This window comes from Pseudovirgaria hyperparasitica (assembly GCF_010093815.1).
Source record: "Pseudovirgaria hyperparasitica strain CBS 121739 unplaced genomic scaffold EJ05scaffold_6, whole genome shotgun sequence".
Taxonomy (NCBI): domain Eukaryota; kingdom Fungi; phylum Ascomycota; class Dothideomycetes; order Acrospermales; family Acrospermaceae; genus Pseudovirgaria; species Pseudovirgaria hyperparasitica.
The window spans coordinates 1,203,819-1,231,723 of NW_022985554.1; the positions used below are offsets into that span (position 1 = coordinate 1,203,819).

The 27,905-nt window shown below is 48.9% G+C and overlaps 11 protein-coding genes across 11 annotated transcripts; 4 read left to right on the plus strand and 7 right to left on the minus strand.

Moving 5' to 3' along the window:
* Positions 1–1,539: 1,539 nt before the first annotated feature.
* Positions 1,540–4,031, plus strand: EJ05DRAFT_475454 (HCCA isomerase/glutathione S-transferase kappa). The gene is made up of 4 exons (XM_033743803.1): positions 1,540–1,870; positions 1,993–2,092; positions 3,317–3,685; positions 3,752–4,031. Exons 1-4 carry the CDS (start codon positions 1,796–1,798, stop codon positions 3,865–3,867), a joined length of 660 nt encoding a protein of 219 aa, XP_033601685.1. The 5' UTR covers positions 1,540–1,795; the 3' UTR covers positions 3,868–4,031.
* Positions 4,032–4,104: 73 nt separating this feature from the next.
* Positions 4,105–8,213, minus strand: EJ05DRAFT_337825 (uncharacterized protein). Its single transcript, XM_033740899.1, has 5 exons — positions 7,748–8,213; positions 7,578–7,697; positions 7,434–7,526; positions 6,245–7,383; positions 4,105–6,175 (listed from the first exon to the last, which is right to left on the minus strand). Exons 1-5 carry the CDS (start codon positions 8,030–8,032, stop codon positions 4,342–4,344), a joined length of 3,471 nt encoding a protein of 1,156 aa, XP_033601686.1. The 5' UTR covers positions 8,033–8,213; the 3' UTR covers positions 4,105–4,341.
* An 801-nt stretch (positions 8,214–9,014) lies between these two features.
* On the minus strand, positions 9,015–10,325 carry EJ05DRAFT_485284 (uncharacterized protein; the record flags this gene model as incomplete). The annotated part of the gene is made up of 4 exons (XM_033745432.1): positions 9,015–9,040; positions 9,112–9,514; positions 9,563–9,929; positions 9,973–10,325. 4 exons carry the CDS (start codon positions 10,323–10,325, stop codon positions 9,015–9,017), a joined length of 1,149 nt encoding a protein of 382 aa, XP_033601687.1.
* Positions 10,326–13,862: 3,537 nt separating this feature from the next.
* EJ05DRAFT_338700 (uncharacterized protein) lies at positions 13,863–14,768 on the plus strand. Its single transcript, XM_033740903.1, has one exon. The coding sequence runs from the start codon at positions 14,154–14,156 to the stop codon at positions 14,637–14,639; it is 486 nt and encodes a 161-aa protein (XP_033601688.1). The 5' UTR covers positions 13,863–14,153; the 3' UTR covers positions 14,640–14,768.
* A 1,967-nt stretch (positions 14,769–16,735) lies between these two features.
* EJ05DRAFT_337882 (uncharacterized protein) lies at positions 16,736–18,321 on the minus strand. The gene has a single exon (XM_033740900.1). It carries the CDS (start codon positions 18,125–18,127, stop codon positions 17,213–17,215), a length of 915 nt encoding a protein of 304 aa, XP_033601689.1. The 5' UTR covers positions 18,128–18,321; the 3' UTR covers positions 16,736–17,212.
* A 534-nt stretch (positions 18,322–18,855) lies between these two features.
* Positions 18,856–19,576, minus strand: EJ05DRAFT_475464 (uncharacterized protein). Its single transcript, XM_033743804.1, has 2 exons — positions 19,382–19,576; positions 18,856–19,329 (listed from the first exon to the last, which is right to left on the minus strand). Exons 1-2 carry the CDS (start codon positions 19,502–19,504, stop codon positions 18,985–18,987), a joined length of 468 nt encoding a protein of 155 aa, XP_033601690.1. The 5' UTR covers positions 19,505–19,576; the 3' UTR covers positions 18,856–18,984.
* A 166-nt stretch (positions 19,577–19,742) lies between these two features.
* On the minus strand, positions 19,743–20,386 carry EJ05DRAFT_338099 (uncharacterized protein). Its single transcript, XM_033740901.1, has 2 exons — positions 20,340–20,386; positions 19,743–20,229 (listed from the first exon to the last, which is right to left on the minus strand). The coding sequence occupies exon 2, from the start codon at positions 20,157–20,159 to the stop codon at positions 19,848–19,850; it is 312 nt and encodes a 103-aa protein (XP_033601691.1). The 5' UTR covers positions 20,160–20,229; positions 20,340–20,386; the 3' UTR covers positions 19,743–19,847.
* Positions 20,387–20,400: 14 nt separating this feature from the next.
* EJ05DRAFT_338295 (uncharacterized protein) lies at positions 20,401–21,161 on the minus strand. Its single transcript, XM_033740902.1, has 3 exons — positions 20,919–21,161; positions 20,743–20,862; positions 20,401–20,626 (listed from the first exon to the last, which is right to left on the minus strand). The coding sequence occupies exons 1-3, from the start codon at positions 21,116–21,118 to the stop codon at positions 20,542–20,544; spliced, it is 405 nt and encodes a 134-aa protein (XP_033601692.1). The 5' UTR covers positions 21,119–21,161; the 3' UTR covers positions 20,401–20,541.
* A 69-nt stretch (positions 21,162–21,230) lies between these two features.
* Positions 21,231–23,780, plus strand: EJ05DRAFT_537551 (uncharacterized protein). Its single transcript, XM_033749392.1, has 5 exons — positions 21,231–21,466; positions 21,522–21,737; positions 21,789–21,892; positions 22,242–23,441; positions 23,489–23,780. The coding sequence occupies exons 1-5, from the start codon at positions 21,413–21,415 to the stop codon at positions 23,601–23,603; spliced, it is 1,689 nt and encodes a 562-aa protein (XP_033601693.1). The 5' UTR covers positions 21,231–21,412; the 3' UTR covers positions 23,604–23,780.
* Positions 23,781–25,036: 1,256 nt separating this feature from the next.
* Positions 25,037–26,048, plus strand: EJ05DRAFT_499659 (uncharacterized protein; the record flags this gene model as incomplete). Its single annotated transcript, XM_033746878.1, has 2 exons — positions 25,037–25,310; positions 25,363–26,048. The coding sequence occupies 2 exons, from the start codon at positions 25,037–25,039 to the stop codon at positions 26,046–26,048; spliced, it is 960 nt and encodes a 319-aa protein (XP_033601694.1).
* An 801-nt stretch (positions 26,049–26,849) lies between these two features.
* Positions 26,850–27,768, minus strand: EJ05DRAFT_499660 (Sm-like ribonucleoprotein; the record flags this gene model as incomplete). Its single annotated transcript, XM_033746879.1, has 5 exons — positions 26,850–26,962; positions 27,016–27,484; positions 27,544–27,615; positions 27,665–27,673; positions 27,742–27,768. 5 exons carry the CDS (start codon positions 27,766–27,768, stop codon positions 26,850–26,852), a joined length of 690 nt encoding a protein of 229 aa, XP_033601695.1.
* Positions 27,769–27,905: the final 137 nt, after the last annotated feature.

Sequence of the window (27,905 nt, forward strand, 5' to 3'; positions counted from 1 at the left end):
CTCCTCTCATAAACCAAGTTCTATTTAGAATACACCCTAGCTATTATGTCAGTTCTGAAACATGCAGACTCTGTTTTGCGTTCTGCATGCGTACTTGATGTGGACGCCGCCAATGTGCATCTGATGCCTTACGATTCGATACGACCCTTTTGACACCTCAATAGAACCCAGAGTTGAATAGAGACACCCTGTCATTTAGGCGCATCTAACTATTGGTTTCTCGCATATCGGCCAAGAGCAAGATTCGCCGGAGTCAAGGTCACATCCTTGACCATCTCATTCTCCATCGTATCCATCTAGCTGTTCCCAGTTTTTCCTGACCCATCGTCTTTCCTTGCGTAGGATCAAGGTATGCGTCAATATTGAAAGCCTCCTGGACTGACGACTCGTCCCAACTTGAACGTACACGTTATTTTTTAACAAACTTCGGGGCTGAGTCGTTTGGTTGAAGCCCCTCAATATTGCATTCCTGCTCTGATCAGACTGGGTCAGTATCAGTATCAACGAGTCCCGCTGTGTTTGAGCCTATATAAAACGCTCAAGTCGCACGAGCTTTTCCTTCCTGTACCAAACAACCTCTCTGTTCCTCCTTCAGCTTCCTTCACAAGCATCGCCCTCACAACCCAACACCCAGCCTATTCATTCGATACTCTTTTCGGCCTATACACCATGTACCTCAAGCATCTCATGGTTGCCTTTGGCCTGGCCTTGATGGCCAGCGCCTCCGCCCGCTACAAAGTCGATGATTCGAAAATCGAAGTGAGAGACCCGAAGTCACCCATTTACCATGAGAAGCCCCACAACGTCCAGTGCCAACATCTAGGCGAGCCTTGTGGTGGCTAAGTTTGTTCAGCCCCGGTGGATAAAGCTCTCCTCGATCCGCATGGCACTGTCGCGGCGCATCCTACCGCCATGGAAGCTTTATATCAGAATATCATTAGACGATGTCGGTCGATACTTAGCACGTTAAAGTAGCCTATCGTCAGTGAACAATCATACAAATCTGGTTTACAGTCCACTCGAAGGACGCCTCCAATTCACCAAGCCACACCTCGCATCTGGATCGCCAAGTCACTGGTTACTCTTAGAGACATCGACAATCGGAGAACTTCATCCTCTTACACTTTTCATATAGTACGCTGACCTGAATGCAATTTGGTTCATGGTTTTCGGATATCGCAATTTTTTTGTAGTCACAGGCAACACACATATTCTTCCTAGTCAGCCCCGACGGTGACAGATTATGTTCATAGAAAGAGGGGGAAACGTACACTGCTTGTTTCCGTTTGCCTCAGATAATTTGCTGTTGGATACAAAGTTCCAGTCGTTACCGTCGAATACTCACATATATATATACAATGCTTTTATTTACCACGGGCCTTCACTTTACATAGCTTTTCCAATACTACAGTACCAGGACATTGATCTAGGAACATTTCAGGCAGCGAGGTGTATCCAGATGAATTATCCCTCACTGTATGTCGGGATTAACACTTCTGCCATGTTCAGACGTTGCATATTTTAGCCTGGTCATCATCCTGCGATTCTTCTAATCAAGCAGAGCACTGTTGTAGCGAACATCTCGACAGTTCGTAACCGAGGTCCACCGGCTACTCCAAACACACTTCCGCAACTAGTCACGCGCTATACCCGAACCAGCAACTAGCACAGCTGGACACCTACTTTATTGCAACCTCAGATTTACGTTCCGGAGCAATTATCAGGATTTCATACCTCCTCTTTACAGTGTTCCACAAAGAACTAATCATTACAGCAAGTAATACTATTACACACTATGGCCAAACCCCAGATCACATTGTACATTGATATCGTGTCGCCATTCGGGTATTTGGCATTTTATGCACTGCGGGTACGTCATCTCTTTTCTGATTACTACGTGTATGCGACGATCTACCTCTCCTTATGATCGATACCTTTTCTCAATACAAAAACCCACTACGGCCAAGAGATGTTTTTACTAATCCAAGATAGAACTTCCCTGTCTTCAAAGCATGCGATATCACGTACGTGCCTATTTTACTAGGCGGCGTCATGAAGGACGTGGGAAATCGTCCTCCATTCACTGTCAAAAGTAAGTTTCGTGCTGTATCTTTCTTGAGAGATTAGGTGTGCGCGCGTTGGAGTGATTGTGAATGCTACTGAAAAGGTTGGGACACCACTCGCTGGCATATGCTCCGGTTCCTCTGAATTCTCAAAGAGCAAAGTTTAACTTTGTTTACGGGATCCTGAGCGCTCTGTGTGTCAAAGCGACATTGTGATAATGGCACATTGTGTATGTGACCCTGTTGAGTATATCATGGGACTTGTTAAAGTGCCGTGAGCGAACTTCCCTTCAGACACATTTCAAATTATTGCTGCAAAACCTGAGCGTCATTATTTCGATCTTATCACCGATGGATACACCTCACAGCCGCGGGCAACCTACTCCTAATACCACGGACGACTCCAAATACGTCAGTTTCGGTGTGTTCTTTGGGACTACTACGTTACTGGTATTACTTTTCTTTCAGGGTATTCTCGCCGCCATTATTTATTTTGGCCTTGATACCCCACGCAGGAAGATGCTAGATAGGAATCATCATTCAGCACCCGATTTCGTAAGTCATAATGAGCCCTAAATAGTACTTGATCGACTGATATTCCTAATGAATGCCAGACGAGTCATCGCGCAGAACACTGTTCAAATCAGTACTGGCGATGAAGAATCGTTTCATGACGGCTTTCAATCAGTCACAACTTCGGTTCGTACCACTGGCGCCATTCAACAATCCAATCCCATGGACTACGAGTCTGCCATAGTCTCTGAATCTGCACCGCATGTCTCATACCAAAACTCCTCCGGATACGAACAAAGGTCAAGCGTAGGTCAGCCGAGCTTTGACTCTGAACCGGTCAGCCCCTTGGAGAGTCCTAAGGACAGCAGTATAGGATTTGGAGATCCTAGCTCCTCAGATGTCTCGAGTGTCTACCAGCAAAGAACCATTTACTCCCATAATCAACCAGCACAAGTCCACCTCCAGGGACCACACCCTTTTTCCCAATCACAGAGCGCCCAAATCTGCAACCCCTCGCCATATTCTCCGCATGGCTCTACATCCAACGACATTGATTCGATCCGTACGACTGTAGCCTCTGAGAAATACAACACAACACAGCTTGGCCACAAGTCCTGACCGAGCACATAATCCTCCACGAAGACAGCAGCTTACAGCACACACTGATTACCTATTTCATGCTCTACCTCCGCCCCTCTCCATCACGCCCCCCTTACAGCAACTAACCACCCCTTTCACAGACAAAGACACCTGGATCGCCAAAGAACGTACACGCTGGCAAAAGACCTTCTCCATCCCGATGCTCACCGGCATGCCGCCCAAATTCCCTGCAAACACCGTCCTCGTCCAACGTGCTTTGACGCACGTTTTCCTTACCACACCCTCAGCCACGGCCGACGCCGCCGCCGCCTGCTTCGAAGCGTACTGGGTCAAAGGGCTTGACATCACCGAACCGACCGTCGTGCATGCGGCGCTGGAGAAAGCGCTGGGACCCAAGGAGGCAGGCGATGCGTTGGAGGGCGCCAAGAGCGTCCGAGCGAAAGAAGAGTTGGGCAGACTGAGCAAAGGCGCTGTGAATGAGGGCGCGTTTGGGTTGCCATATTTTGTTGGTGAGTTGAACCGCTGTTGGGTGGTGGAGGATAGGGGTATAGGAAGTGTAGCTAAACATCGAGTAGCGACGAATGCAAAGGGCGAGAAGGAAACTTTCTGGGGGTTTGATCATTTGGGACAGGTGTGTCGCCATCTCGAGATTGATATGCCGCGCGAGGGCGGGTGGAGATCGGTGTTGTAGGTGTCTTGATGTAACTATGGAACTCGGCGGTGCAAGATGGGGGAGACCCTATCTGGTGAGGAAGAAAATGTACGCCTACGCGTCGCCATCTGGCTCAGAGAAGAAATAGTGCAATGGAGTGGGGATAGTCAGTAAGGATTTATTTTTATAGTGAAGTGGGTATCTTTGTTCCTTCATATGCATAAACTTCATAAGTAATGATCGATCCAAACATGTTGCCCGTAGCATACGACGCCCTTGAATCATGCGATGTGAAGAGACAAACGCCCATGCCAATGCAGTCTTAGAGATACAGAAGCCCAGAACCCACCCGACACTCGCTATGCCCGATAACCCTGATATAACAAAAGAAACTATTCATGCCATTTCGATTTCGTCATAGCTGTACATCTCGCGCAATTCCTGACACCGTCTCTGCAGAGAACGCACACGGGCCATGCGTTGTAGTCTTGCAGCTCCTTCCTATCGACCATGTTAGCTCGCATAACTAGCAGCAGATAGAACCCGCGACGCAGGTGCCGAAGCTACTACATTATCATGAGCTGCTGGCTGCGTAAGTCTCTGGCGAACTCCTGCAAGAGAAGTGTTACTTCCGATAGACGAGTTTGCACCAGTCTGAAGGCCAATGTTACGGGTGCTGCGTCGCCGGTTGATAGTAGGCGATGGTGGGTTGGCACCCTGATTTGTAGACGAAGCACTTGCAGGCGTCGATGTAGGAGGATGACTAGTGTTCATTGACACGTATGCACCCCCTGCAGAGAACCTGTTAGCTCCATTTGATATGATTGAACCTTGCGCTGGGGTTCCAGGATTACTCGAGATGCTCGGCCTTCTACTATTTGGAGCGAAGGGGTTGGTAGCGCGCAGCTCTCTTAGGCGACCTTGAACAAGTTCGTTTGCACGACGTTGTCGCTCCTCTACCGACAGACCAGAGGTCGAGGTTGGATTTGCACGGGTTCCAGGACCAGCACCAGTTGCAGCTGAATTGATTGGCGACAATTGTACGCCGTCATTCTGACGTAGTGTACGCGTCGACGGCTGGCTATGCAATCTTTGCACAGATGGCTGAGCGCGAAGTGTCATGCGTGATCTTTGTGCCCTCATCGCCCCAGTTGGAGCTACCTCATCTCTGACATCAGCCCTGGATTGTTGCGTGCGGAGGGCGCGACGTGAAGTCGAAGGACGGAGCGTTGCTGTGGAAGATTGCTCTCGAAGCCTCTGTGAAGATTGTCTGGGTCGAGGTGCGTTGCCGTGCATGCCAATGAAAGCCGAATACGGATTTCTTGTCTGAGATTGCCAAGTACGTTGCGCAAAATTGAGCCCAGGGCCACCCAAACTCGATCCAGGTGCAATTTGAAGACCAGGATGAGTACCCATGAAGCTTTGGGATCCTCGTCGGCTTGAAGACGAGGGTGGTCGTGCTGGAAGCCGGCTTGCAGGGCGTTCAATAGGGTCCATGGGAAAAGACGTCACACCCGGTGGTACGCTGCTCATGGTATTGGAAGGACGATGCCGATCGTCAGGTGAAGGAAAAGTACTTCGGAGTGTCGATCCACTACCCACAGAACCTACAGATGTCTCTCGATCGAGGCGAACTCCATTGTGAAAGCTGTGCGCATCTGTCGTGGAGAGGTTGGAACTTACGCTACCGGTCCGTTCGGATCGCGAGGTTGATTCGGCATTGGTGGCCATATGAAAGGATTGCCTATCGGCTCTTCGTGTACGAGGTGAAAGATCACTAGGTGCCGTCAAGGGGTTCACGTTGTTAGAAAGTGGCGAGAAAGGCGTTGGTGTAATAGACTGGGCATTCCGGTTGCGATTCGCGGTACGTGGTCGAGCTATTGGCGTCGTCGAACGGAGCTCTTCGAGCCAGTTGATTTGTTGGGTTAGTGCGGCTTGCATCTCATTCTGATGCTGGGCAAACATCCAGCTGATACGTGGATTATATTCCTGTCTATTTTGACCCAGCTGTCGCCGTCTAGGGGACTGGATGGATGTGTCATCCGAATTGTCATCGTCTTCGCCATCCAGACCGTCCCCTAACGTCAGAGTATTCGTAGAGCGACCAGGCTGCGAGGATGGAAAGGGGCCGTGAAGTCGGATTCTCGAGTTGCGATTGCGAAGCTGGCCTCCATTCATGACGGTATCACCATCGCGATCCATTTCTGAGTCATCATCATCTGCCTCGCCGTCTTCGTAATTACTAGTCGATACGGACAGAATCGAGCTTCTTCTTCGTAGTCCTCGGGAACCGTCTGGGAAACGTGTCTGGCCAATTCGAGATCGGGGCCGAGCTTGTAGGGTTGGTCTATCTGCAACAGGCGTTAGAGAATTCGTGATCCGAGGTCGCGCGTTTGGGTCCGCAGTCTGTTCCCACCCAACTGTCGTGCGCCCACCGTCGCTTTCATCTCCTTGGCCCTCCTCCACATCCTCTTCCGGTCCATGTTGCAGGGGCGACCATCCATGTCGGCTAAGCAGTCGTTGTGTATCCTCATCAAGATCGTGGTCCGCTGAAGCGTCTGTTGATATAGACGAGGCGACTCTATGAGATCCTCCATTGGCCCGCGAGAGGACCCGTTGTTGTCGTCGTTGACGTCCAGGTCGAACTGGACCACCCTCTTCATCATCATCGTCATCGTCATCGGCTTGCGTGGACCTTGGTCCGATGCTAGACGTTTCGGATTCAACAACACGACGATTCCTAGCCCTACGGCGCTGGCTTGATTGACTTGAGATTGGTGGTTGCGGAGTTTGGCTATTGGTGGAACCGCTGGCATCGGACATCTGTTCGGTTGCGCGATCATCCAGGAACCCGCTCATTGATGAATCCTCATCGTCCATATCTTCCTCCTCCTCCTCTTCAAGCATCTCAAGGTCCTCGGTGCCGTACATGTCTGAGGCTGAAGCAATGCTCGCGCTGTATCGCTGGCGACCACCGGCAGCACTATGTGCTGCGGGTCGTCTACGTGCAAGTCCGGCGGGCATGGCGGCGCGTGCCGCCGCTGGGTGGTTGTTCAGCCATTGGCTCACTACCAAGTCGGCTTCGTCCATGTAGGCTTCTTCCGAGTACGGAAGGTCCCCGGTGCCTTCAAGGTCGTCCTCATCAGGAAAATCGTCTTCATCCATGTAATCATCACCAATGTCAATATCTCTGTCCATGTCTTCACTAGAGCCACCCATGTCCGACTCGTCGACATCGATTGCGTCGAGGTGAAATTCGATGTCGTCCGCCTCAAATCCGCATCTTTGACAACTGCCCTCTTCAAGCTCCCAGGTGCAGAATGGGCACCTGTCGACATTGTCTTCGAAGTCTCGGATAGCACGCCTAGGCCCCAAGCGAGACAAATTGGATCTAAAAACGCCTTTGAACAGCCCCCCTAATCTTGGGTCGTCATTCTCACGATCTTTCTGTACTGCTTCTGCCTCTTCTGCTCGCCATGCTTTGTGCTGCTCGAGACTTTCGCCGACTGGGAGGTATTCGGCGCGATTGATGAAGATTGTTGTCATTTCTCGGATCTTAAACAATCAGCATGCATACGTTGAACAACACGATAGGGGTCACATACTAGATATGCTGGTGATGGTACCTGAGTGACCAATGTGCGGCAGTCGGGACATGTTTTGCGTTTCTTGTTGTTAACAAACCAGTGGGAGAGGCACTATGTGCTTGTCAGCTCGAACCTGCGTGCTGAATGATATAGGTAACTCACACTGTAGCAATAAATGTGCCCACACGCAACCACATAGGGCTCGTATAACAGTTTATCGCATATCTTGCACGTAATAATAGATCGAAGACTGGCAAAATCTTCAGAATAGCCTTTCAATAGCTGCATTATTCTGTCAGTAGAGCTCATATCAATTCCGCGGGATTGCTGGCCTCTTCATTTTTGCTGAGCGTTGCAGACTCATCCAGCTTCTTCGAGCCCTTTGATTTCAGGCTGATACTACTGGCAGTCCGGGTGGGCTTGTCCTTGTTCTCGACAGCCTTGTTGAACGCTGTATCGGAGCTTATAGAGGGTCTCCTGGGTTGTTTGGACGAAGACGCAATAGCAGCTGATGGAGGGGGTGTACTAGTCTGAGCTAGATTGTTGGCTGGATTTGAAGACGATGCTGTGACTTTGCTTCGTGAGCCGGTGGGGGTGGGGGACGGTCGTGTGTCCATTATGGCGATAGAGTGGAAGACCTCAGTCCTGTGCCAGCTTCACGGAAGAGAGAGCTATGCAGCTCATGAGGCTCATGAGGCTCCTCGGCAGTATTGGGATGGATGGTCTCAGGTTCTGGGCAAAGTTGAAGACAGCACGGGCACGAAAGCAAAGCGAGTGCGCGATGGTTGTTTGTGAAAGCGTAAATGTGAGGCGCACCTACCGTTGTAGCAGCACTAACAATTATTGACTAAGCGAATCTATGCTGCCTGAGGGACAGGCTCACAAACAGCCGTAGTCTTGCCTAACATTTGAGGCCAACTTTCGCAATGTAATTCAGGAAAAGTCCGATTTCATCACCCTTCAGCCTGCTCCTCTACCTCCCTATATCACACATAGCATATCACATAACCGCTTTCGCTCGACTGCAATGTCACCCTGTTTTTACCGGGGACTAGATGTTGAACTGTGCTAGAAAAACCAGGTCCGATGTTTGCTCCTCTTTAAATGTCCGTGAGTCGGACATGCATAATCACATCTGATCTATTCGTTCTAGGCTTACTAACCTGTCAGAGCACATGTCGCATATTATGCCTTGATATACATTTCCTAACGATTGAGTTTAGGCAAGTTTTTCCTGCGTCAGTATCGATCATCCGTAGGACATGCGTAGGTATTTCTCTTGACCCTATCGCTGTTTGCACGCGTTTGTGCAATTCAGCTCTTGTTCATTTTAAAAAAAAAAGCTTGCAATTTCGGGTTTTCGTCCTGACATACATCCACTTGCATCTCATTTAAAACGCGTCAAGTCTTAAACCTGGTTCGCAGAGTAACAAGCCAGGCATACATTCTTAGATGTCATAAGTGCAACAGAAAATGTCCGATACGCTCAAAATACTACCCCCTTGCAAAGTAACATATATGTGCTCGAAATTAGCCATTTTGCAGACTTCCGTTTCTCTGCGAGACCATATTGATCGCAGATTTGGACGATCGTCATGTTCATACAGAGCGGTTGTCGTCGATAACTAACCAGTTCATCAGTTTCTGCTCAAAGCAGGCGCGCTTCTTGGAGTCACTTTGCATTACCTTCACTCACTAATGATAACGTCTAGATTGCCGTCCATTGGCGGGATGTATCCTGCGATTATATCATTCTCCGGTACCAATTCTGTATTGGTATGTTTGATGAAATGTTTTTGTTCTCGTAAGAAGTTTTTCACCAAAGACGTTGGGCACTTTCGACCAGCGTGACGACTCTTCCTGAGCTCTTTCTGCAGGACTCTCATCCTCTCCTGCTGTATCTCGAGTCGGTATTCGATGAACTCGTAATGCAGTTCAGAGACGTCCGAAATACCACGCACAGTGGTCAAAACGCTGTCGTCTTTCAACTGGGCCGAACGCGGGCGAAAAGAGGTCACAGAGGTGATTCGCTCTCGGGCACCAAGTGCTCGAAGTGCCTGATGGGTGATGTATCTACCTTGAAGTACGACGGCACAGCCCTGACACATTAGTCAGTGATTGCAGCACAGTCAAAACTGGCAACGAACCTTTCCTGGACCTCGGACTTTAATCACGTTCCCATCAGCTGTACGCAATGCCGTCTCACCACCGACCATATCGGTACAGTCGCTCAGCATGGTAACGCACACGAAAGGGTAGCTATCTGTATGCCAACCAACGATTGGCTTGTCATCTTCGAACGGACAACCAGCAATACCCTCATCAGCGGCAAAGAACGACTTCTGCTTGTTAATGGCATCAAGTTCCTCAGCAGTTTGCTGCGCGGTCTTCATTGATAGATTAATATGCCCAATCTCGTAGTCCATGACCGGCACTAGATCAACACCGGCTATCTTCGATATGATCGCTAGTGTCTCGGGACAATGCCAAGCATCGTATGTGAACGGAGCATACCTGAATCTTAGCAAGTTTAAGGTACTTGTTGGGCAAGACTCACTTGGCAGCATATCCTCGAAACTGATGTGCGGCAATATTCGAAGAAAAAGAGCAGTCTCTCAAGACCTCGGGCTTGAAGATCTCCGTGCGCATTTCATTGATTGCTTCTTCAGAAAAGAGCTGAAAAGGCAGACTCACTGCCACAGGTGACACACCGGCATCCTCGTCATAGCCTAGGTCCTTCATCATAATGATATTTCCTGGAGGCTCATAGGTAAGATGCGTTGCTGGATCGAACGTGGCAGCAGCTGATACTGCTTTATCATTGAACGCGGACTCTTGAGTCTTGATGACCGGTCCCACTAGGAATTCGGGTGCATTGAACACTTGCTGAGCTCGTACCTCGGTTGCCATACCGTTGGACTCGTGTATCGTGTACTAAGCCGGCGTTTGTTGTTTCCACTACTTTCCCAGTCCGGAATGTGAGAAGCCCGCAGATACTAATGGAATATATAGGATGATTAGGTGACGAAAGATGACTTTGGGAACGAAAAGCTTTGCATGGGTAAAATTGAAAAAGTTGCACAGTTTCTGGCCTATTCGACTCGTCGGACACAGAGTATCCTTGGCAAGCAATTACCAACAGAGAGAGCAAGCCAAAAGTTATACGTCTACCAAAATTGATCGAAGGTGAAGTGACACTGTCAATCTGTGACAGAGACTGAACGTCGTTGGGTATAAAGTTAAACAGTGAGAGGTTTGGGTGGCGATCCGTAACAGGAAAGCACGTCGCAGTACGAGAAATGATGAGAAAGATGTTGAAGAAAGGACTCAGATCATGGAAGTATGGATGGCTCTTCATCTCAGCGAAGATGCCCCTTGCCAGCTTTATACATGGAAGGGCCCACGGCAAGTGTGGAGCAGTACTGTCGGCAGAATCGATTTGGCTTCAGAGGCACACTAAGCCTCCGCGAACTGACGTGACGATGAAGTATATGACTGGATAACAAACAAGCCATCGATCGTACCGAATGCGGAGTATCCTTCACTCAAGATTTCGGTCAATCCCTGATCCTTGTATTCAGTACAGTGCCTTTATCTGATTTCAAACAAATAACGACTCAAGCCGGAATGCTAGGTATGTTCCAAAACGTTCGACGCCACTATGTATCTTCCTAGATGCAGACATATTCTCCCGTTATTCCCAGAAACATGTCAAGTCGAACCAACCATTTCTGATCATACTGAGGATAGGTATGCAGCAGTACATGATGTAGGCAAACCCCAAGATCATGGTACATCATACTGAATCCAGTAGCTAATCATCATTTTCAACGAACACCGAAACTTAGCATGTGCAAATGTTGTGTTGGTCTGGCCACGACGCCAAGGTACAAATGCTTACATCAAAATAGATATCTGCTGTTCAACATGACTGCTTACCAGATCAACTGGTAGCTTCAAGTTGCCACGGTCATGATGGTTGGGCAGTCATCTTGCGGCGGAGATAGCGACACGTAGACAAAAAAGTGGAGGCATGCTTGTGAGGTGTGGAGGGCTAAAGAATCGAAGCACTGGAACCAAGTTGTCTCCAGCAGATAGTGACAGTGATAGGAGCAGGAGTATGAAAAATTGACGTTGAGGAATGGATCTCATGCCCGAATCGGGAAGCGAGATGACACTTGACCACGGGTTCAAGCAGCAGATGCCGGAGCACTAGGTCCATTACAACATCGCCCGGAACGTCCCAGTTGGCTACCTGGAGCATGCGCATTCATTCTGTGGTAGAGCATCGTGGAGAGTGGAAAATTGTGATGCCGTCACATCATGCTTGCGCGTATCCAGACGATATCGACGTCCATGCGTCACACAATCCCAGGGAAAACTTAGCCCATCAAGAATCTCGAGGCGCGGATTCGTTTCTATTAGTAAATGCAAAAACAGTCCCCCTTGAAGATTTTCATACGGATGCTCGCAATGCCACTACGCCTGGGTCATACCACGGCACGTATGATCAGCTACAGACATACTGGTCAAAATGGTATTAGTCTTTTCTAGGCTTCGACAACTCTTCGAGAAATCGCTTTTGGACAGTTTGAAAATGTGCATTCCAAGCTAACTATTTGCAAGCGTCTGGCGCATATCAACCATGAATTTTGATTTATATGCGTACATGCGTACATATGCACATTTATCGGCTACTTATCGTTCTAGCGCTGTCTTGGCAGCATGGATGGATGGGTTCCATATGCCGACAATGATCTAGGGCTCTCAAAGTGCACCCAACCGTCTAGATCTATTTCAACCTTTCTCCATCTTCACAGGGAAACGGCGCAACAATTGCCTCTCTCGCATTCGTCCGCACACTCGTCATCACTCCAGGCTCCTGGTAGACAGCAATGGCAGCGGCAGCAGTCCCGAGTGGAGATGGGTCCTCAGACTCCAAGCAAAACGAGGAGCCAATAGTATTTGACAAGAAGGCTGCTTCGCGGGCCATGTCGTAGGTGAACCGCTCCCTTGCTACTGTGATATACGGAGCGTACATCTGGTTGGCTCTAGACGCTTGAATATCTGCTGGGTAGCACACGCGACACCACAATAGCGTCACACCCAGCATTTCATGCGAGCCACACAGTGCAGACTTCGTAATATACATGTCCATACAGACTCACTAAAGCTGATAAAATACCTCTGTCTAGAAAATCACAATCACAGTTCGTTGATCCTTGCCAAGAATTCGCCGATCGAAGCATACGATGCTTACACCGGAACGGGAAAGAGAAAGATTTATGCCAGGACTATTTCGAGTACGCATCCTTCATGCCCTCGCATCCCCGATTTCTCCACGACTCTTGTCTCCAGCGTACACATATTACAATCTCTGGTTATGTTGCAATATATACACCGGGTGGGAAAAGGGTTGTGGAATAGTTGCATTTCATACCAAAATGCCTTTCTTGGTTAAGCATGCTAATGTACTCTCTCTGTTAGTGCATACAAACAGTGTAAAAAGCAATGGGTACGTATGTCTTCTTTATTGGCCCCAAGTTTACCGATCCAACCGCCTTCGTCATATATCTACATGCACCATTGGATCCTCTCGGTATCGTCTCCAGGCTTGAACCTAAAGGATATCTGTCGCAAAAGTCCTCTACTTGCAGGCGTTTTCCTCCATTTCTAAAGCCAACAAACCCAGTCTAACAATACACATGCAGATGGAACATCGCCGAGAAGAGCGCCGTAAAGCTGGCAAATGGTTCTAAACTGTATGATCATGATTATGATTATGACACGCCAACATAACGACCTTAATATTACCTGCATCAACAGTTCGTAGATGTATACAACACCCTTCACATCCACGATGAGCCGCTACGAGTTAGTTGTCACATGCCATACAACAGCAGATGTTCAATACACGGTGATAATTCACTGCACGAACGATCAAGTATACAGGATACGTATCACATTCGAAAACGCTTCACCAACCTCAACGGCTCTCCTAGAATGTACACAAGGCAAGGCTGTCGAGAGACAAGTTATCAAATCTACACTTCATCCTCGAGCTCTCACTCCCAGAACGATGGCTTGCGCACCTCAGACACATCATTGTCGCAAAGCCTTTCCAAATTCCCTGCCCAGGCTACCTCCCGTCGCCTAGCGCACAAAAATTGAATCGTCATCTTGTACACTACCACGAATCTCTCACGTGACTGCCACAGATAACAAACTTTGGGATAACTTTCCATTTCCTGTTTCAATCCCGCGTGGAACCTGGCCCTCCTTGCATCATGGCATGCATACCGTCTCTGACTTCTCGGGCGCTCTGATATCTATCTTATATATGCAGATGAACAGACATCTGAGCCAATGGTGTCGTTTGCTACCTCCGGGCTATGGTCCTATATCAAGATTTGGGAAGCGATGTGGGAAGAAGTAGAATGGTTTGCTTCGGCCCACAATCACAATGTTGGTTGGCTGGTGATACGGTGCGGTAACGGCGGTTAGGACAAAGATGCGTCCAACATCGTTCGGAGACGTAGATAAGATTGATCCGTTCGAGAGGTCACTTCAAACGAGGTGCGACGTGAGTTGTGTTGCTGAGTCACATGGTTAGCCACCAGGGTGAGATGGACGGAAATGGAAATTAGATCCATTGGCACATCCAGCAAGCCGGGGCGCGATTCAACGTAGGCTGCAGACCAAGTGGTGGATGGATATGTGACGGAGTTAGGTGGTCGGATGTTCATCTGGGAGATGTGTGTTGTTGGAGTGAACATGCAAGATACTGCCCGCACGACGCGCTTCGCATCTTGTCGTGCTCGTACGTCTCCATCTTGCTCTGATTCGGCCCACCATCATAGCTGCTCGGCAATGTGTGATACACCTCCAACAAACTTCGATTTCTCCTGGCCTCTATACGTATCCTCCGTCACTCCTGCACCACAAGCCCACTGCAATCATTCCACACAACCCCCAACCAATCTTCCACCCCCCAGACCTCCCACCACTACTTCATACCCCTTCACTAAAATCTACACCCGCAACACGCTTTGCCCAGAACTGCCACCCATCAAAGCATATTGGGGAATGGTCAATCTTATGATGTATATCTGTCTAATGCTGGTATATAGAGAGGCATGTGATACTGGTAAGTGGAGACGAAGATGTGACGTGAAGGAGACGAGAAACAGCAGAACGAGGAAAAGATATATTAATGGAAGATAGATGTGAGGAGAGTGTGCCGATATGGCCGAGCCAGGCGTTTGTAATCATGGCGTGTCAAGCATAGACGTTCGTGACGCGCTGGCTGACTATACGGCGCTGGATAACGTGTGCTTTAGCGGCGTTGGGGATGGTGTTGACGGTGTGTATTTCGACACCTGTAAGGTGCTTACAGGTGTGTATGGATAGACAGGTGCGCACATAAAATCTACTCGAGAACTACTCGAGTTGTAGCCCTGATAACGTAATCAGCTGTATATATATGTGTCTTGGAAGGATGAAACGCTCGTTGTTTGAGCTCGAACTGCTTTCAAGATGTCAGTATTCATTGACCTCTGCTAGAAACATCTGTTTCGCCTTTACCGTAATACTTGAACAAAGCTGTGCGTTTTATACTAACCACGACTCCGTGCTTGTCGTTCCTAGTGATCTGGAGAAGGCTGCGTGCTTGTGGTGATTCCCTCTACTCGCAGCGGACCCTTCATCCGCCCAACGCCTTTGTGAAGCTCTACTAGAATCATGAACAGTCATAAAAGAGTATTCTCTGATCTTGTAGCTGACGGTGAGGGTCGGAAATCCCTGTCTGCGCTCTGAACTACGAAGAATAGGAATCTCACAAACTTACGTAGCCGAATTCGCAATCAAGCTTCAATGAGGTAGCGAATGTGGTGCCTTCAAGGAGCAATATGCTTTATAGCCAGCTCGGAGACACAGGAGGTCTTTAAGGTCCAGTAAATCAGTAGCGTGGATGGCTGATGTCTAGAAAAGTACAGCTCCCAGCTGGGCGAGTGCCTGCAAACAAGTTTGATATCTCCCTGAGGCGACTCCAGTGGTTTCGAGGAGTTATACAGGTGACAGATATCTTACAACAGTTGAGTTGAGAGCAGACCAAAGAGCTTGGTACACAACAGAGATGTGAAGTGTCGGGGGTTTGAGGTGACTGGAAAGCCATATTAGCGATAGAGATTTAAAGGCCTGCTTTTGCTATAGCAGCATTCAACCCCAATTTAAGTTTACAAGTCTGAAGAAACAGCTGTTTATGAATCCTTGACGAGCCAAGTTCCCGTCTGATTTTGTAGGGATACCTGATTCTCCTTAGTTTAAAGCGTGATTTCGGCGATAGAGTGTCCAAAATCTGTTGTTCTCGGATATTTGGTAGGGTCGCTGCTGTTGAGCGAAGCTAGAGCTTTGCCTGTTTTCCATGTGAGCGCTGTATAATCTGCTCGTAGCCTGCCTCCCTTTTCAACACCACAACAACATCACAGCGTCCATATCGCCAACCCAAGATCCACTTCAAACAAGTCAAACCTCTTCTTGATAATCTCATAGCCAACCTCTAAAGTTTGTAGATCTACTTTAACTTCATCATGCCGTTCGCGCCTCTCGACACCACCGTCTGCTGCGTATGTTCCCGGTCGAACTCGACCTGAACACCCACGCTCAACCTCTGGCAGCTCAAGAGGAGCTGCTATGTTTGTTCTCATCATCTCTGCTGCTACTGCAGCTTGGTGCCGACTACCACCAAGGAGGTCGCAGCCCTCAAGTGCAAGGGCCTGTAGGCCATCAAATCGATGATTGTACGTATCTACCACCATTAATGACCTCAGATTACGGATAGCCATCAGAACAAGAAGCTAATCTGTTGTGCTTGAGCAGTGTATTCATATCTGTAGTATACATACGATAGCGGTCTTGTCTTGTCCAAAGAGCGCATCTACACCTTCTCAAGTGCCTTTACCACGCCCTCCAGCGCCGAAGCAATCGATGATTGCCCAAGGTAGCTTGCTAGAGAACCTACGTGAAGCCTGTTCTCTAACCTTTTAGCGATCCTCTCACCAAGCGGATCCTGCTTCATCGCAGCCTCGTATTCCGAGATGGTCGAGGCTACCGCGCGACCGGTGCCCTTCCACTCTCTTACATACGTGATGATCCGCTTGGCGGCGGCCGCGGAAACGCCAGACAGCTTCTTGATGCTCTCAGCACCGAGGTGCTTGTTGGCAGCATGCTTTGAGTCTTTATGAAGCTCGCCAGCTTTCCTGGCAAGCTTCGACAGCGAGCGCACCAGCTCGGCAGCGCTGTGGAGCGCAGTTAGGGCCTTGTTGCCATATATTTTCGGCAAGTTCTTGCCGAAGAAAGGAAGCTGACTGTCAGCAGCAGCACAAAGCTCCTCCCAGTCTGCGTTCAATGACTCTCCCGGCGTGGACATCTGAACAGCGACGCGACGTACGATGCTCCAGAGAGCTAATGCGGCCTTTTCGGACTCGGTAGTCTCACTTCGGTACTCCTCTGGATGCTTCGACACATACTGCTCATGTGCGGCACAGTCAAGGACAAGCGGGCGGTCTCCGTAGATGAGACTCTGCGTATTCTCGACAATCAAGAAAGCAGATAGCCAAGCCTGTCTAGGGATAGGATTGCCCATAACATCTACTTCGCTGTGTGTAGGAATGGGAAACATTTCAGGCATGCCTGGTGGCGCTACGACGGAACCAAGCTTGAAGTCTCGCTTGTCTATAATGGTCTCAGGAGAGCCAAGAGCTGGAGATATCAGTGGAAAATTCTTATGCTTGGGGAAACTACTCACGGATCTGGCACTCTACGACCCTGTCGCCTGTCATACGATTGATGCGTCGCAGTTCGAGTAGCACCATGGCTCTAGAGAAGCTGTGATCCAGCTCAAGGGTCAAATTCAAGCGTTCGATGATACCACTCAGAGATCCCATCGACTTATTCTTGGGCAACGAAGATTGTTCAACGGCCAACTTACTGTCATCTGTGACAAACTTTCTTAGGCTTCTGCCCTTGGCCAGCAGATCTTTATCAAGCTCGCGATCGTAATACTGGACACTAGCTTCTAGCTCTCTGGTTAACGTGCGCTCCTTCTCCCGAGCAGATCTGAAGACCCTCAATGATTTGTTGGGACCGCCGGAGTACGGCTCGCAAGGCTTTGCTAAAGGATGTTGGATCGATATTCGAGAGAACATGTTATGTGCCATTGCATCGCCAACGAAGTTCTTGATGGTCAATGTGTGCCATATTGAGATGGCGAGATCTCCAAGGCCGAGCGACAACAAAACCTTAACGAGAAGTAGGCGGGTTGCTTGCTGGGGCTGTTTACCCTCATCATCTATGGTCCAGGTCAATAGCAAAGCCGCTTGTATGACTCGGACTCGGCGATTCTCAGCGGGAAGCGACAAAAGCGCCACTGCAGCCAGGAATATCGGATTCTTGTAATCAGGCTCGCAGGCCTCGGCCATCGGTTTGGCTCCAGTCTCGGACCAGCCAATACAACGCAGAGCAAAATGGTCTGCTTCCTCTTGAGTAAAAGGTATGTTGCCTTCTGTTGTTCTTAAAATGAATTCGCAAAACAATGCATTCATTCTGCGCTTGTATCGGTTTCCTTTATAAGGTAATGGCATCTCGTAGAGCTTCCAAAGAAAACTTCGAATGTCAACATTAGTCATGATCGAACGCATGTCGTCAACGGCCATGATATCCTCGCAGTAGTTGCTGAAATACTGCACGCATTGTCCGAGGAAGGTTTCGTCATCCTGTCGGCTCTTGGACAGTACGACTTTGGCGAGCTGGGGACCGCTAGTTAGGCGAGGGACCCAATCTGGGAGGGCTCCGAGAGCATAGATGGTCCGGTCGAAAGCCTCTTGACATCTGAATCGAGACTGGAATTAGTAAGAGCGATTCAAAAGTGGTGATTTCCTTACGAAGTATCGCCTTGTTTGGACAGCTCCCGCACTGCTACAGCCCACTGGGTAAAAACCTCTGCTTGGTCCATCATAAAGATGACACGAGTGACGAGCGATGCTTTATTAGAAGGATCGGATTTGGATCCTTGCGCGTCCTTCAAGGCGACTTCCATGAGATCTGCAAGATATTCTACCATCGCCTTCCATTCACCCAAATCCCGTAGGCTCTTAAATTTCTTTGAGAGATAGGACTGCATACCTTGATGTACAGCTTCACTCAGGGCACCGCTACCATCTTTCGAGAAGAATTCCTTGAGCTTGTCGCGTTGTTGAAGCTTAGTATACACAGTCAAGGCAATATTGAGGTGAGATGGAGTCGTGATCCTTGGGCCTTGGGCCTTCAAAATTGTCAATCTGTGGATTCGGTCGACTTCAAGGACAGAGTCTGACAAACCTCGTTGATGGTGTTCTCGAACGCTTTCGTGATCTCGGTGGTCGCACCTCGCTGAAGAGCAATCGCATAGAATGTTTCAGAGCTACAGGCCTCTGAGGCTAACTGGCAGAGGTGCGCGCTCAAGAAATGAAGATCCGAATCAGTTCGTGTCTTCTTGAGCTCTCGACAAGCCTATCGCCTGTGAGATGAGGATTCAAGAATTATGGTACAAGTGGTTGGATGAACATACCGCGACAAGGTCCTTCAGAGCAAGTGAGCCATAAGCACATTGAAAGAAGATCTCCATGGGTCTTGAAGATGGAACTTTGACTTTGCTTTTAAGGAAAATTGCTTCAGCAGCCTTGAAATGATCCAAAACTAGGGATGGAGCTCCAAGGAAAATGATTCCCTGTCTCCTCTTATTCAGGGCATAGGCGTTGTACACACGTCGGAGGTAATTCGTCTCAATCGTTGTTGGTTTTGCTTCAAGCAGACTCAGAAGAATCTCTTCGGCTTGAACATATTGACCAAGCCTCGAGTGAAGTTCTGCAATCCAGATCTTTTAACGTTATCAGTCCCGACTTCAAAGGATATATCGGAGGAGTACGCACCTGACAAAAGACGGAAGGGGACTTCTTCAGCTCCTTTCGTAACACCTTGATTGCCTGAGGGTAGTTTTTCGCATAGGTATACACTATCTCGTCGATACGGCTGATGTGCGCGGGAGGAGCCATGTTTCTCCACACTGGATAAACAGTGGCAGATGAGTCTGGCTTGGATGAAGTTGAGATGCTGCTTTTGGGAACGTCGTAATCTGGAAAGTAGGTACTGTCAGTCCCATCTCTGTATCCAAGCATTAAAAAGTTCTCCATGGTAACCAAAGACCATCAAAAACTGACAAAAATGCAGTACTTAGGAAAGAAACGGATAGTAGTGCGGAGATATACAATTGGTGAGGCTTTACAGATGCTGCGGTACAATACGACTTCAGTGCTGATGTTGATGTTGGAGGTAAGAGGGAAGTGCGCTGGTAGATAATCTCAAAGCTCCCCATCTCCCAAAGATCCCGCACTGACGCTACCCCCAGAGTGTATGTTGATGGACCCCAGAATGGCTCACCTGCCACGGCAAAGTATCCGTCATTGAGATTGACTCAGAGACCAAATAGATACGAATTTGAGCTCTGTCACGTAGATCTGCTAAGGATATTGGGCACGCGATGCATATACCCAGACAATATGGAAATCGCGAAGCTCCCTCTTTAGACCGAGAAACTGGTTTATGGATGCAAGAAGATGCTCCGACATAGCGAGCTGCGCAAACAGACCTAGATCCTGAGACACTCCAGGCTATGAGATATTCAGACTTGACCCGCAAGAACACCAGCATCTATGCAGATGCACGCCTGCGCGGGATCATGCAAACATCGTATGGAGCACAACCTACAGTCAGGGGGCTCCTGATACTGTTCGATCTTAGCCCTTGTCAATGCTTTCACACACTTTGACAAAGCATACCCCTAGACATTTGACTTCACATGATGAAAGCTGAACGAATACAAAGGCTTACCATTAGAACTCTCGATAATCTGTACAGAGTCTTTCGGCTCTAGAAAGCACTGACACTCTACATTCTGCAGAAAAGTGCCATTTGTGCATGTACGTAAAAAACCCCCCTCCTTCCTTTATCTCGCGGTATATTTTTATCATTGTTGACTCCACGAAGCTTTGAAAATGAAACGAAGAAGCTACAAGAGTAACGGAATATGTGCTTACCTGTTGAACAAGCTACTAAAGGCCCAGCGTTGTATTTCTGGAACTTGTGAATCGACCAGTCGGCCACCCCTTTTGAAGGATCTACCTGAACCCATCAGCCTTGTCCGATCGATATCTTTCGTATCAACCCCTTACCGAAGCACAAGTATACCTTCCCCCTGCAAGGGACAGAATTCAATGCATAAGACTTAACTAACGATGTCACAGATGAGTCCAGATAGGAGTCCGTTGTCCGTAAAGTCGGAAGTTCGAGTTGATATTCGGTGATGAAATCTTCAATAAGGCTATAAAAGGAGAATAGTCTGATGAGATGTTGACTTGAGCAATCTATAAGACAATGCTCTTTGATATTAGGTGGTCATGGACGACAGGCCTTGGGCAATGCAGGTTTTTCGATGGCTGGGCACTCCCTTGTTCTAAGCTCGCGCCGGATGCAACAGGTTGCTGTGAATTATCCCAGAAAGAGACGTAAGATCCTAACACCAGAGCCCGTATACGACCCTCGAGGGCTGGCAGCAAGCAAGAAAACCGTGTGAGGAAGAGATGAAGAGAGAGAAGACGTCCATCTATCATTATGTGGTCGTGCAGGCTTGGCTTGGCTTGGCTTGAAGGCGGCGTTCCTCCCTCAGCCTACCCACTTACCTAGCCCCCCAGTCTCTTCTTTCCTACTGTCTCACCCGACCGCACGTCAGCCAGCCCGAGCTCGTCATCTATCGGGGAATCGTCGGTGAATCTGCTAATAGCTATTCCAAGCCTACACGCGGCTGTTTGCTTCATCACTGCTGTCGCAAGCGTTCGCTCCTTCGTCAACAACACATTTCACCACCTATTTCCACAGCTGCGACTTCTTCGCTCCCAGCTACTACTATGGATGACTACGAGAGAGATCGTGCGCAGCTCAACGAGATCGTCGCGCCCGTGGTAAGGAGCTATGACATAGACCTCGTCGAGTGAAGATGGCTGACATGGTTTTCAGATCGGTGAACCTGATGACTATCTTATATGGGATGGAGTCATCAAAGTTCTTATGGACTTCGATGGTGGCTTGAACCGCAATTCTAGTGACCTCGCCATCTCAGCAATTCGCGACGTGTACGACCGCCTGCTTCTCAAGTTTCCTCTATTCTTTGGTTATTGGAAGAAGTACGCAGATCTTGAATTTTCGCTCTCTGGTACCGAAGGTGCTGAACTGGTACGTTGATATTCTTCTTCACAAGATAGGACAGCTACTAAGAAGGTTTAGGTGTACGAGCGAGGAATTGGCAGCGTTGGCGTCAGTACCGCTCTTTGGGCTTATTATTGCGAGTTCAAGATGCAAACCTGTCACGAACCTGAGATCGTTCGAGAGTAAGTCCCATCGCTTGTGTCCTTCCCCCTCAGAATCACAATCAGACACTATGCAACAGCTACTGCTACCGACGATCTTCTATCTGAAAACCTTAATGTGGTGAGAGCGCTGCGACCCAACGAACCCCCGAAACTACTTCTCACCTGTTGTTGCTCAGAGTCCTCCACTACCTTCGTTATCCTTCATATGCATGAGCGGGGCGTCTCGAATCAGTCATTAGCTGTCTACCGCTCCACTTTCGAGCAGGGCTGCGCGCTTCACGTTATTCCAGACGTAAACCCCTTTGCTTCCCCTACCAATACTCTTGCCCCTTGTGCGCCAATCTATATACTGACATGTTTTCATTAGGCTGTTCGAGCGAGGCGCTGAATGCTGTGGCTTAGACTGGCACTCCGAAGCTTTCTGGGACAAGTGGCTTGAGTTTGAGGATCGAGTCGACGCCCCGGCCGAAAAATACAAAGTCCTGGTCCGGGTCAGCACATTGCCAATCTCTCACTATGCCAGATATTATGAGCAGATCCGCATATACGCCAATACTCGACCCGTCGACGAGCTTGTACCTGCAGCTCAGCTTGCAAGCTACCGTGATCAGGTCAGCTGCGAAAACTCCTACGGCCGACAAAAGAGCGAAGCCGAGAAAGACCGTGAGATACGAGCGCTGGTCGATGCTCACTACATCGAAGTTTGTCAAAAGACCTACGCGGAGTACGTAAAGCGGTATAATCACGAGGAGAGGTTCACCACCGGATTCTTCACACCGGGCGAAATAGAAGAGGCTCAGTTGGAGAATTGGCGCAAATATCTCGACTTCGAGGAACAGGAGGGAAAGTTTAATCGTACCATGTTCCTCTACGAGCGTTGTGTATCCATTTGCGCAAATTACGAAGAGTTTTGGCTCCGCTACGTTCGTTGGATGTCCGCGCAGCCTGACAAGCAAGAAAATACTCGCCATATCTTCGCTCGAGCATCAACCATATTCCTTCCCATTGCACTGTACCAAATACGTCTACTATGGGCCCTGTTCGAGGAGACAAGCATGAATCGCCTAGACGTCGCCAGGGACATCCTTCAAGGAATCATCTTCGCCACGCCTCAGAATCTGGAGGCTCTGGAGGCCTGGGCAAGTTTAGAACACCGGCAGAATGGACTGGACGCTGCGCTCGATGTCTATCGCGCCCAGATCGGAAATACAGACACAGATCTTCATGTCAAAGGTGCAATTATCAAAAAGGCCGGACTCATGATCTGGAAATTTCGTAGTAGCACCGAGGCACGTCGTCTCTTCGATGAGAACGTAGAGCACTACATGTCGATCCCCGCGTTTTGGAAAGGTTATCTCCAAGTAGAGATGAGTCAGTCGGCCAAAGAGCCCCACGATGTAGCACAACGTCAGCGTGTCAGGAATCTTCACCAGCAAATTCGCAACAACGGTCGTCTTCCTCCTCATGCGGTTCGACAATTGTCTGAGATGTATATGCACTTCCTCCTAGACAATGGCGCGAAAGAATCAGTTGAAGAGTACCTTCACGTGGATCTTCTTGTCAATGGGTAAGCTTTACATTCCGAATCCGTTCACAGTATATTAATACTAGCAGATCCTTCCCAACGTCAGCGGCTGTCCAGCGTGCTCAGCCCATGATTCAGAAGCCTCAAAGCAAGGGCAAAGCAAAGGAAAACAAGCGCTTGGGAGATGTTGAGATGACCGGCTAGAAACACTAGCACTAGATACCATAGCATTCCAATGAAGTATAAGGGTGCCCATAGGCACATTGGCCCAGGCAGCACCCATCTTGGCTAATACAAGCATGGGCACATTCATCTTTCACAGTAGCACCACTGCGAGAAGCGCGTTAAGGATCCCAAGGGTCGTGCAGCGTAATTAGTCTCTTCTGATTCTAAGAGATTCAATCTGGTTGATATCGGATGCATGATTAGACTGTTAGTAGTCATCCGCGCATGACGTGGTCTGAGAATATGTACCTGCACTCCTAGCTCCCAATGTCACGACGCCGCACTACTTGGTGTCTGGGCGCTTTCATACATCTCTATGACTCCAAGATCAAATGTACCCATGCCTATCTATATTTGGATTAGTTTTGCGTTATACAAGCATCATAGCACCTCTCGTAAGGTTTAATGAAATGTCAAATATATGGTACAGAGAATTTGGAAGCAGGATAGATCTATCGTGTCAAACCGAGTGTGGAGTCATTAACACTGGCCAAACAAAAATCAATATATTATTCACCGAACTTCTTAGAACTCAAAGGCACTTGTTGGATACGAAGCTGTATATACTTCTATTTATCTTACAGAGGTGTAGTTTCTTGGATAGGCATCTAGCTTGGCACGGGCTCCAACATGAATGGAAATTGTGTTTGTCTATATCTATTTTGCCAATAATGACTTCCAACTATCTGTGTATGTATCGTCGAACATAGACGTCGAACCAGATAGCAGATCCAGCAATTCGGTGAAGAGATTATTCTCATACGGATACTACTAACCAGTGATTTCGACTGTCTTAGACACTATCTCGAGCTGTTCAATAAACTCGCTAAAAGGCATTTCTTCTACGTTAAGCAAGTAGTGGAGTATATAGAGTGCTAAGCACCACAGCCTAGCTCAAGGACTTCTCAGCTGCTCTTCAATACGTTCCATCTTCAGCGCACGCTTTCGCTTATGGCCCCAGCCACAACGAGGCGTTATAGTTTTTTATTTGCCTTCCCATCTACCCTACTCCGAAACACCTTACCAGGCTTTCCTCTGTGAGCATAAGCTCAACTGCTTTCCACCACGACAATGTGCATAATGGTGCAACGCAGACCAAATTTATCCTACAAATACAACAGGCCTATGTGTTGGAGGTACTTGGCAATTTTGACAGCCTGACAAGGATGTCTGCTTCGTGTTTTGCGCTTTGACTGTACTACTTGAATTGAGGAGCTAAGGATGCAACAGGCGAGGCTGAAACTCGATCGCCTATATATGCTGGTCAGTTGTCATTGTTAGTCGCATGGTGAACCCCAGGGGATGAGCATGGGGCGAGAATGTCAGATTCTCTGTCAGACTCTCCTTTCTTCTTCTCTGGTTGATTTTTTGCTCCGGATCTCCTACTATGCAATATGAGATCACCGTTCAGAATGACAAAACCATCGTGGATATGCGTGATGTTATTCACAACACTTATATCAGCCCAGCAATGCTACTATCCAGACGGCACGGCCATCACCGACCCAGATTTGAACGTCTCGTGTGGCCGAGCCAACGAAGCAAGTGCGTGTTGCGGTGCCCGCGACGAATGCTACACCAATGGACTGTGTAAGGGGAATGGCGACGGCTGGCTGAACTGGTTTTGGCGATATGGATGTACTGATAGAGACTGGAACGCTAAGACATGTGGGCATTTTTGCACCCGTGAGCATACGTGTATCTCTGTCTGAAGACTCCGTCTCTGATCTCAAGCTAGAGTTTGATCGATCCGGACGGTCGCTTGTCTTGCAGTGCTCTCAGACCGAGTTCTGTTGCGCGTATCCTGATACGGTGTTTTTGAACGTGGAATCGAATTACACCTGCTGTCATGACGAGGAGCGAGTTTTCGATGCAGGGAAGCCGGTTCATTTGTCTGGCCCAAGTGTATATGTCGATGGCGTGTATTCGGAGTTTGAGAAAAGTGATGGCGCCACAACGACGGCTCCAACATCTCGAGTGTTTAGCACATTTACCTCGACGATTGCTTCCGCCACTCTTACACCAGTCACGCTGATAAGCTCGTCCCCAACACTGTTTAGCAGTATGCCTGTACCGTCCGCTTCGCCATCAACATCGTCTTCTCCGAACCGTCTCGCCATAGGAATTGGAGCTGGTCTAGGCATTCCCCTCGGTATCACGTTGACTGCAGGCCTTGCCTTTCTAATCTGGCGTTACAAGAATCGTACCAAACCCCAAGGTCCACCTTGTCCGCCGATGTATCAAGAATGGCTACATCAGCATGGTTACAAGCAAACAGATCCCCACGGTCCATACTTTGCCCCCACTGAACCGCAGGAGATACATGGCGCGCAGTTCTATGAGTTGCCTCTGAGCGGAGCTGAAGCAATGACGATGCAACAAGGTCCGCAGGAATTAGCTGATGTGTCTCGCACGAAGACGTAGACGCACATAGATCTCATTGCTACTGGGAAGTGAAAAGACCACGTTGTTGATGATTTGTTCAAGTTTAGCATTAAAGATCCTGTGGGAGCTCATTGATTGGAAGCCCACAGAGACAAGCTCACAGCCATGCATTGCGCCAGAGGATATTAGGCTAAAAAGGACTGGGTGGGCCGCTACAAGAAAAAGTGTAGGGCCAAACAATGGGGGCGTTGCTCTGAAGAGGTACATGCTGCAGTGGTATTTGAGGACAATGGCATGTTGGGTAGCTGAGAAATTCATTGTGCAGATCTAAACATTCTTACTGGATACCTGATAGGTGTTAGACACGAGCGAGGAGGTAGAAAGAGGTGATTACTATGATAATTGGATGGTATCTTAATAATCGCATCAAATGCCCACGATCTTGCGAGAATTGGCCAGAAGAAAGAACGCAGATGAGCGTGTGCCTGCTTGAGTGGAAACAGGTGTGTATTATGTCTCAGATCCTCGCCACGCAGCACATGATTGTGGACTATTATTGTTCGCCCAATCTTTGCGCATCCAAAGCAGTACACCACTATCAATATGATGTGCTTTTCGTGGAGCGTTCTCTGCAGCCTGATGTTTGGTGCCGATCCGAACCAGGTTTCCACTCCGGGTTGCATACACCAGACTCATGTTGCCCCAGAAACACCAGCTCTCAATGCTTAACAGAATATGCTTGTTTGTGCCGTCTGGGCGGCATCATTTCACAGAGATGCTGAGCATGTACCATATCCCATACCTGAACACATATCTAATGTGCTTTCATATCGTGTGCTTTTATCTTTGGCCAGCGAAACCAGGTGGGAAACCACCGCGTCCACCAGGTGGACCGCCCTGGGGTGGGCCACCTTGAAATCCAGGGGGGCCTTGAGGAGGACCGCCTTGAAAGCCTAAATCTTGTTAGAGAAGCCATATAAAGTGATGATTTTCATAGAGGTCTTACCAGGAGGGCCACCACCTGGCGCACCGGGAAAACCTGGGCCACCGAATCCAGCAGGCGGACCACCTCGACCTGGGAATCCGCCTGGGGGTCCTCCGAAGCCACCTGGAGGCTGAAATCCACCAGGTCCTCCAAAGCCAGCGGGTCCCGGTCCACCAACACCAGCAGCTGGACCTGTGAGTCCTGTTGGCATCCCTCTACCGGCTGGTCTGCTGATTCCTGGTCCAGCGGTCATGGTGGCTGGTGCACCCGTGCCTGCCGATGAAGACGCACCGAGACGTGCAGAAGGGTCTGCGGGCGGTGGTCCATCAACTGATAGCGACACGATGGTGGCGCCGCGGATGATCAACAGTCCAAGCGACCTTTTCTCTTCTTGATCTGTGAGCGGCTGGATAGTCCCCGGTGGACCTTTGTTGCCTTTGCGCTTTATGCGTCGGAACTCCTCTGTGTCTGCGAGAACGAGGTTCATATGCTGCACGAAGTATAAGTATTCGACAAAGAACATAGAGCGGGACTAGAGCAGGCTTCTACCTTATCAAAAGCCAGCATTTGCCCAGCCATCTGTCTACCATCGGCAAGTGTGGCACGCATACGATAGTTGAGCTAAGATTCATTAACCACTGGGGAATGCGTGCACACATAGGTCACTCACGAGATTTTGCTGTTGATCCAAAAGTCAGCTACACCTGTCAACGATTCCGCGTTGCAGCGCGTATTCATAGAACTTACAATCTTTCCTTGCTTATTCGCAGCCATGGTGGCGTAAAAGGTCCGAGACTTGACGACAACGAGAGGATGTCCGGTATAGAAGAAAACAACAGCTGATTGAGCGACACTGGATGGGTACTCGAGTGTAGTTATGTGCTAAAGTCGGTGTTGTATCGCGCGGTCGG

Bases quoted from the DNA above. Each gene is read 5' to 3' on its own strand.
- EJ05DRAFT_475454 (XM_033743803.1), top strand. From the start codon at position 1,796: ATGGCCAAACCCCAGATCACATTGTACATTGATATCGTGTCGCCATTC. The intron at 2,093-3,316 runs GTAAGTTTCGTG...CCCCTTTCACAG, and splicing joins TCCTCCATTCACTGTCAAAA to ACAAAGACACCTGGATCGCC. The intron at 3,686-3,751 runs GTGAGTTGAACC...AACATCGAGTAG, and splicing joins TGGGTTGCCATATTTTGTTG to CGACGAATGCAAAGGGCGAG.
- EJ05DRAFT_337825 (XM_033740899.1), bottom strand. From the start codon at position 8,032: ATGGACACACGACCGTCCCCCACCCCCACCGGCTCACGAAGCAAAGTC. The intron at 7,698-7,747 runs GCCAGCAATCCC...AGAATAATGCAG, and splicing joins CGCTCAGCAAAAATGAAGAG to CTATTGAAAGGCTATTCTGA. The intron at 6,176-6,244 runs GTGGGAACAGAC...TGTTGCAGATAG, and splicing joins GGTGGGCGCACGACAGTTGG to ACCAACCCTACAAGCTCGGC.
- EJ05DRAFT_338700 (XM_033740903.1), top strand. From the start codon at position 14,154: ATGTTCATCTGGGAGATGTGTGTTGTTGGAGTGAACATGCAAGATACT.
- EJ05DRAFT_337882 (XM_033740900.1), bottom strand. From the start codon at position 18,127: ATGGCCGTTGACGACATGCGTTCGATCATGACTAATGTTGACATTCGA.
- EJ05DRAFT_475464 (XM_033743804.1), bottom strand. From the start codon at position 19,504: ATGGCTCCTCCCGCGCACATCAGCCGTATCGACGAGATAGTGTATACC. The intron at 19,330-19,381 runs GTGCGTACTCCT...TAACGTTAAAAG, and splicing joins CCCCTTCCGTCTTTTGTCAG to ATCTGGATTGCAGAACTTCA.
- EJ05DRAFT_338099 (XM_033740901.1), bottom strand. From the start codon at position 20,159: ATGCTGGTGTTCTTGCGGGTCAAGTCTGAATATCTCATAGCCTGGAGT.
- EJ05DRAFT_338295 (XM_033740902.1), bottom strand. From the start codon at position 21,118: ATGATAGATGGACGTCTTCTCTCTCTTCATCTCTTCCTCACACGGTTT. The intron at 20,863-20,918 runs GCCTGTCGTCCA...AGATTGCTCAAG, and splicing joins AAAAACCTGCATTGCCCAAG to TCAACATCTCATCAGACTAT. The intron at 20,627-20,742 runs GTTAGTTAAGTC...GGGTTCAGGTAG, and splicing joins CTGGACTCATCTGTGACATC to ATCCTTCAAAAGGGGTGGCC.
- EJ05DRAFT_537551 (XM_033749392.1), top strand. From the start codon at position 21,413: ATGGATGACTACGAGAGAGATCGTGCGCAGCTCAACGAGATCGTCGCG. The intron at 21,467-21,521 runs GTAAGGAGCTAT...CATGGTTTTCAG, and splicing joins ACGAGATCGTCGCGCCCGTG to ATCGGTGAACCTGATGACTA. The intron at 21,738-21,788 runs GTACGTTGATAT...AAGAAGGTTTAG, and splicing joins GTACCGAAGGTGCTGAACTG to GTGTACGAGCGAGGAATTGG.